This window comes from Phaenicophaeus curvirostris, chromosome 8 (assembly GCF_032191515.1).
Source record: "Phaenicophaeus curvirostris isolate KB17595 chromosome 8, BPBGC_Pcur_1.0, whole genome shotgun sequence".
NCBI lineage: Eukaryota > Metazoa > Chordata > Aves > Cuculiformes > Cuculidae > Phaenicophaeus > Phaenicophaeus curvirostris.
The window spans coordinates 5,966,318-5,974,555 of NC_091399.1; the positions used below are offsets into that span (position 1 = coordinate 5,966,318).

General features: G+C 42.0%; 1 protein-coding gene across 1 annotated transcript in view; it reads right to left on the reverse strand.

The window, feature by feature from the left end:
• Nucleotides 1-4,926, reverse strand: part of OLFM3 (olfactomedin 3) — a 68,252-nt gene extending 63,326 nt beyond the window's left edge. Inside the window, exon 1 of the mRNA XM_069862225.1 lies at nt 4,663-4,926. Coding sequence (XP_069718326.1) covers nt 4,663-4,731 — 69 coding nt within the window. The 5' untranslated portion in view covers nt 4,732-4,926. The remainder of the gene's footprint in view (nt 1-4,662) is intronic.
• Between the last annotated feature and the right edge of the window lie 3,312 nt (nt 4,927-8,238).

Consider the following 8,238-nt stretch of genomic DNA (forward strand, 5'->3'; position numbering starts at 1 on the left):
AAGGTGGAAGCCTGGTTACCTGAAGGCAATATGCTTCTCATGGGAAAATAACTGCTTCCTGTGAGAAAACAATTACTTAATATATGTATACATATAAAACTGTGTATGTGTGTACATGTATACATTTTTTGAGATTACATGTAATGTGTATGACAGTTGTCAAAGAAGTAGTAATCATTAGCAGTGAATGACAGAGGCATCTGGCTTTGGCTAAAGGAAAAGAAAGGTCTCTTCACATAGCATCAATAGTTTTAGAAAACCCTTAAACATCATGAGATATCTGATAGCATCAAGAGAATTAATAGTCACACAGACGTCACTCACATGCATGTTTTTTTGTATTGTCTTCTAATATCTTCATATATATTACATAAAAATGATTCAGTGAGTACCTTTCTGTGATTCTATGTAGTGCATGGTAGATGTATGTCATTGAATGTGGATGAATACGAAATATATTAAGCATCTTTTTTTCTGTGACTGAAAGGTTAGAAGGCATTCTATTGACCATTTCAGGAAGAATGAGTAGCGTTAACATCAGCCTTTGGTCTTCACCCATCGACTGAAGTTACTAAAATGAGAGTAATTGAACTTAAATAACACATGGGAGAGCACCCAGGCTGTACTCGTAGCAAGAGGATATTCTTCAACAGCTATTGAATCATGTTGCTCAGAAGAGGGACACACCAAGCTAGAGTTGGCCACCTTCAACAATTAATGATTTAGAGTATTCTTGAATCATGCAGGCTAAAGAATTATATAAAATCTTAATACTGACTAATGACTAATACTGTAGAAAACAGGCTAAATCAATTTCCAAGTAGCTAATGAGATTTCCACTTAGTTTTTCACTGTATTGTAGTAATATGAGCTGTATTTCCAACAGAACTAGTGTATTGCGGTAACAAGTAGTATTGTTGTCATCTCACAATAGGGATGAATTACCCCGTATTGCAAAGCAGCATTAAAACAGCACACTCATTCAACTGACAAGTTCTTGAAATCTGGGGAAGAGAAACATTTTAGTGACTAGTTGGGTAGTCAGATTATGTGTGAAAACTGTGGATTTTTGAAATCTAGAAACACAGCCATTCCAAAGATCAAAACATCAAGTTTAATTAAGCATTCAAAAATAGATGATTGTTCCAAATATACTTTAGTTTTAATGTTCATATTTCCAAACATTCCATTGCCCCAAAAAGCCAATACAGGTAGCTGTTGCTTTCTGTAACTGTCCTTAGTGATAGTATACCTAGCTTGTGTTTGAGATTGTACTTGCCAGTCTTCCAAAATATTTTTTTTTGCATAATTGAAATAATTGAAACCCAACAGACCTAGGACATAGAACCAGGACTAAAGTTAAAGGCATAAAGTTCATTAAAAGCATTGGAAAATGACACAGTTTTCAGATCTATTTAAATTTTGAAAATTAATCTTAAAAAAATGCCATCTAGACTTTGAAACCTGGTGAGAGCGAGTTCTATGAGGAGCAGCATTACATCAACTTTAAAATGCCTTCTTGGTTATACTGCTGTGATTATCAAATGATTGCCAGCAAAAGTAACCCTTATAAAGGAAGTCCACTTACATACTATGAAGGTCATTATAGAAAACTCCAGGGTTGTAGAAAAGCAGCACAGAGATGCCATCTAGCAGTAACTCTTAGAAATTTCCTAATGTTTAATAGCTCCTTCTTTCAAGATATTGCACTTAAGTGGAGGAGAAAGGGAAGATTTTACATTGCAAGTGTTTTCCCTATGACTGGCTTCCCTGCTGTAAAAAAAACTGTACTGAAATATATTATCAGTAATTATATTTTCTTGTATTTTTCTATATAAACACAGAGAAAAAAAAGACTCAAATTAACAGATATAAATTGAATAACTCTCTTAACACTGATATTCTGTAATTAGCACTAAGACTGTTAAATATTAATCAGTAGTGAGCTGTCTTCTTCCATTTGTTAAGGAACAAGTTCCATAGCTAGTCAATATCCTATATCAAGTTTAGCAAGAAAAAAAAATACAAAAGCATGAGGAATAAATTACCATGGTTGAAATAAAATCTTAATGTTCCAGAGATTTAAGAATACACTATATATATATTTTTTGGTACATGCTTTACCATAAGATGGCGATACTTAAACACTTTACAATCCATAAATAACCTAGGAAGTTTAGCATAAAAGCCCTGTCATGATATGAGTGCCTCTGGACACCACTCTTGAGTCAGCAATGGCATGATATGATCTCCAAGCTTTTTTTGCCAGGCAATATTTTGAAGTAGTTGACCTGTAAAATAAGTTATTACTTGAACATTTACATAGGACATGTATAGGAATGTATTAGATACATTATATATATATATATTCATATACTTTGAAAGGTCTGATGTGATTTATTTCCATAAGCTGAATAGTTTGTGAGTGTCAAGGGCATGTAAGATGTTGTCTGTCTCATCATGAGCATACTGCACAATTCTTTTTGGAAAGGAAAGATTTTAATATCATCTGGTTTTCTACAATTCGTTTCACATGATATATTTACTTCCCAGCTTGCAGGGCAGAAAATTATTACTCTATCTCAGTTTAGCGTAAAGCAAGAAAAATAACTGAGCAATGCATCCACTTCTAAAGTGAAACTTCAATCAGAACTTGTACTTATTTGCTAAAACCTCCATTTCATGCGTATGTTTTTTCACAGAAATATCAGATCTGTTTTTCATAGTCAACAAAGCTTAACAATTATCTGCCATGTGGCATCATTTTTTAAGCTTAATGTGGTGTGGCATCTTAAGCGAGGTTCCTAGTAACCATTTGATTGTGTGCTTTCATTTCTGAAAACCCAGACTCTGATTGAGGGCTCTTATTTTTCATAATCTTGATGACCTTTGAGCTTTCTGGCTTGTGACCCCTTCACAAAGTTAAAAGAGCCTGCAATGAACATTTTAATATCCCTGAAAATGTCACACAGAGTGATGAATAAAGGCCATTTTTATGCCCTCCGCGCAGTATGCCACAGCAAAAAGAGCTAGAAGCAAAGTTTCAAAAGTCAATTTATGCCCTTTCATTCCAGTGGCTCATCCTGCTTTTTAGTGCTGGATGGTGACAGACACATTAAGATGGAGCGTTTCTTCCTTCTATTATTTTGGAGCATATCTCTGACACCTGAACTAAAATAAGAATTCTGCCAGTTGAAGCTCATTTGCTTCATTAGTGGTTTTACTCTTCTGTGGCTAGACAGTGATACAAATGTTTCTTTTCCTGCTTTCAGGAAGCCTCTTTAAGTCTCTTTGCTTTAATTGATCTTGCTAAGAGTAACAGAAGACAGAAAATCAAAGAAAAATGAGTGTGTAGAAACCTGTAATTATAATGTGACCATATACTGCCATTCACACAGATGTGGAACTCCTGTGCCTGTTAAGTCTCTTTACAGACATAGCACTAGCTGATCCTTTCAAATAGCTCCTATTTAATAGCATTGATAAAATTAATTATTTAGCTAGTGTTATTAATCCTGTATCACCTCCTGCTTTTTTAAGTTGTCAGTGTAACTTACTGATTAAAAAGCGGTCAGAATACTGCAACCACAAATCAGATTTCCACTGAATTGCTTCTTAAGTTCTATCTATTTTTTTTAAAAGAGGACCTTGCCCTTCATATTGTGGAAAATTCGGTACATATTTGTAGATGATTGATTTATGTGATTAATTCCTTTATTGCAAAGGAGAAAACCTACCAGAGGAGCTGAATATTACCTCATACTTGTCTGGTACCTTAACAGCAGCATTACAATGGCATTTACCAACATACAATACAAATTGTGACAACACGGTATGAACTCCCACTGGTAATGGACTGCAATGCTATAAGAATGTTTTCTCTCCCGTTACTTTGTTATAATGCTCACAGTTACAGGATTGTGTGTCACAAAAAAGACAAATGAGTGAAGTTCTCCATCCCCAAGGTGCAGTGCTACAGACACTTGCAGGCCTGGGGGATTTCACTCGTCATTCCTTCCAAGTGGTATAGTGCAATTCTGATTTTTTAAATGATTTAATCTAAAATCACCATGACAAGCAAGGCTGCATGGTGAAAGCATGCTGTTTAGTTTTATCATTTTTTCAATATCAGATGTGATCTTCCAGCGACCTGAACAGATCTGCAAATAATAAAACTCCACCACAGCCTGGAGCGTGGCTCTAGTCCTAAACCCAGTGCCTTCACGTGATGCCTTGGAATCCACTCTAAACAAATTTATTTCCAGTCGGAGGCTGTCGATCCCTGCTTCCCGCGTCCAGCCTGCTTCCCGCGTCCAGCCTGCTTCCCCAGCTCCAGAGCGGTCTCTGAGCTCTATAAATACGGTCGGCCTTGGGCTGGGAAGCGGCCGTTCGCCGGGGAGCCTGCGCCACTCTGTCCCCTTTCCCTGTGCCGCCCATGGAACTCGCGCGCGGGGCGGGGGACCGCGGGTTCTGGGCTCCGCGGGCTCCGAGCACCCTCAGCCCCGCGCGACGGTGCTTTCAGGACCACGGACAGCTGCCCCGCTGCCCCGGCGCGCCGGTACTTCCAGTACCGCGGACAGCGGCTCCCGACGCGCCGGTGCTTTCAGTACCGCGGACAGCGGCTCCCGGCCCGGGCAGCCAAGGACACCGCCCGGCTCCTACCTTGGAGGGCTCGAGGCCGGCCAGCAGGGACACCAGCAGGAGGTTGAGGAGGTTGGCGGGCGCCCGCATCCTGATCCCGGGGCTGCCTCTCCGCGCCGCTCCTCTCGGTCATTCACTCCGCTCCCGCCGCAGCGCCCTCGCCGGCTGCCGCGCTCTGCGCCCGCCCGCCGGAGCCCGAGTGGAGGCGGCAGCGGCAGCCGCCCGGGGGACGCTCATTCCGCGGGCAGCTTCGGCGCGGGGAGAGCGGGCGAGGACGGCGCTGCCCGTGCCGCCGAAGCGGCTCCGCTGCCCCGTCCCACCCCCGCCCCTCCCCTCCGCCCCCGGCCAGCCCACCGACAAAGTTTGGGGCTGGGGAGACGGCGGCGGCGAGCGGTCGGACGGGCGCGGGGAGCGGATGTGACATCACCGCGGTGTCTGGGCGGGGGGCACGCGGGGCCGGCCCGGGCTTCGCTGACGAGGGGCTGCGGGGGGCGCGGTGCCCCGAGCCGGAACGCCCCTGCAGCTCCTGCAGCCCCTGAGACCCTGCAGCCTCTGCTACCTGCAGCCCCTGCGGCCCCGGCTCCCTGCAGCCCCGGCTCCCTGCAGCCCCTGAGCCCCTGCAGACCTTGCAACCCCTGCTCCCTGCAGCCCCTGAGCCCCTGCAGCCCCTGCTCCCTGGCAGCCCTTGCAGCCCCTGCTCCCTGGCAGCCCTTGCAGCCCCTGCTCCCTGGCAGCCCTGGCAGCCCCTGCTCCCTGCAGCCCCTGCTCCCTGGTAGCCCCTTCAGCCCCTGCTGCCTTCAGCCCATGCTTCCTGCAGCCCCTGCAGCCCCTGCAGCCCCTGCTCCCCTGCTCCCCGCAGTGCTCCCCAGGGCTCTTCGCCCCGGGTCTCCCCGCAGCCGGGCACCGCTCACCCCTGGGGGGCGGCGGGAGGCGCGGATCTCCTGGAAGAAGCGCCAGGGAAAAGGGGAAAAGGAAGGGCGGGCTGCTGTGGGGAGTGTGGGGAGAGGGGCTTCGCCTGCGGGATCCTGCCCTTTCACTCCTCAGCGAGGATGTGAAGCGTGGGCTCGGCTGAGCCCCGGGGAGGAGGAAGGCAGAGTGGAGGCGGAGGGCGGGGCTTCCTAGCTTGCTCTCTACTAGACTGGGGTCTTCTTGTCTTCAACAACTAAAACCACCGCTCAGACAGTAGAGTTGAAACTGCTCTGACTACATGAAAAGATTTCATATCCTTGTTATAATATTCTGAGATTAAAAGAATGACAGTTTTCCCTACAGTCTTCTAAGATTAAAATAACCAGATTTTCTGTTGTGAGTGCATCAAAATTTATGTTTTATTGTAAGATGACTAAGAGAAACCCTATTCTGGCCAGTGGCATCTGTTGCAAAGATATAGTCTGTGGAAGGTAGATCTGCAAACTTGTGCCTCATGTGAGAATCACTCATTCACTGGTAAAATATTGAAAAGAACAAAGTCTTCAAAGCAAAAGGACTAATATTTTTATTTTACAATTCAGTGCTGAATGGAATGCCCTTTTAGAAAAGGCATCCCATCTTAGAAAAGCAGTGGGTATATAGACTAGTTTTAGACAAAGGACTGTGTAAATCCTCAAAGAATGGGTGTTTTTTTTGGTTATCCAACCATGTCTGGAGACTTCCTTCAGGTTATTTCCTGACCTAAACCAACTGTATCTTACAAGACAGCTAAGCATATCAGTAAATTCTCACAGCCCTAAAAGAGGTTATCTCTTGACCTAAAACAGCTACATCTTACAAGACAGGTTTCTGTGATTAGATAATTAAACATACAAACCAGCTGCAGCAAAACTTATCAATTAATTCTCACACTCATGACAAGAAAAGGAAATTTTGAGTTTATAAATGAACTTCCATTACCATTCCACGGTCTACAATGGAAAGAGAGTCTTCTCTGATACAGACTCTATTGAATTTCCTTCTACAAAGAAAGTACAAAAAGGTACAGAAAGGAGACTAGTTGGTCTTTTTTTTTTTCCTGTAAAAAAGATGTAAAAGCTCTATTCTCTATGAAATAACGATAAAAAAATATAAAAAGGGACAGCTGCATGTACTAATATGGATGGATTCAATAAGTAAAGTAGCGGTACCAAAGCAATGAAAATCTAAGTTTCTTCAAAGGACAAAGTGACCGGTGCTTTCAAAAGAAGCAATTTCATGTGTTCTACAGCTACAAAGATAGGTATGAAGGTACTTCAGATCTTTTCTACTTTAGTGAATAGTTCTCTTATTTTCCGTCCCTTTATTTTTCCCCACACTTTTCTCCCCTTCCTTTTTCCAGTCCTTCGTAGATAAAACTGGTGAAATGTATGAACAATTAATCATAGAATGCAAACATTTTAAACAGTTTCAGTGGTGTAGTATGTTTGTCCACTTCTTGATGCTGCATGGAGCACCTGTCTTTGAAATCAGTAAAATATTGAAGAGTACAAGTTAAAAATAAAACAAATGGATACCCTGAAGAAGCGAGGCTTAGATCTTCTGAACTCCTCATATACTTTTATGTGTTGCAAACTAATAATGTGTTTGATAAATGAAAAAGTACCAAAATGTGTTTCAAAGGGATGACATGATGTGACCCAATTCTGTTCCACCTGATTTTAACAACCCATTAAGAAGAAAATGAAAATAGGTAATAGACTTACTCTTCTGCCCTTTAGCAACCTGACAAATCTTTTTTTATTTTTTTTGTCAGAAAAGGCTCTCTGATAGTAGTAAGAATCGCTAGCAATTAGTACTTTTGGTAATAAACCAAATTATTTCAGGTATCTGAAAAATTAAGCAAAATTCAAGTCTACATGAAATGTTTTTATTTCTGCTGTATGCCCCGAAGTGGCATGAGAATACCTGATTCTGAAGAGCTCTCTCTAACAAAGCTTTTAATCATCCTTAAAACCTATGAAAATCTGCATGAATGACATTTCTTCTTGAATTCTTTGTATGGAGATGGCTGCAGTCAGGGTAAAATACTCAGTCACAAGAGAGAATAAGAGAGGTATCAAAAGCTTTCCTGCAGGCATCAGTGACAGCGTTAGCAAAATGGAGGCATGCTGAATACAGCTTCTCCAGATAGTGAAGGAGATTCTCAGTGTGTGGCTTAAGTTATAGCAACTTCTGCTTCACACCCTATTGCAAGACGGATTGCTAGCAGTTGGTATAAGACTGATAACTTGTTCACTTGGGTACACTGGAAACTGAAATTGATAAATTGGATGTAGATACTGAATTATATATGAATAAATTCCAAGTTCTGCAATCTGAGTTTGATAGCTTGAAAGTTCTGATGGGAATTATGATATAAGAAAAAATACATAGGGATCTGTAGAAAGACATTCTCTACATTTTTTATAGATGTTTGCATCCAAAAATTGTATTTTTAATTGCAGTGCTATTGAATATTTTTCTAGACAAGAAACTTTTTTTTGTGGAATCTGTCTTATACTTACATTGAATATTCCTTGGGTGTTGAATTTTCCACCAAGTTAGGAAGATGGTCCAGATTTGGAATTTTAGGCTTTCTCCATATTTATTATAAGAATTAAAAGTTTAGGAAATTGGAAAGAGGGG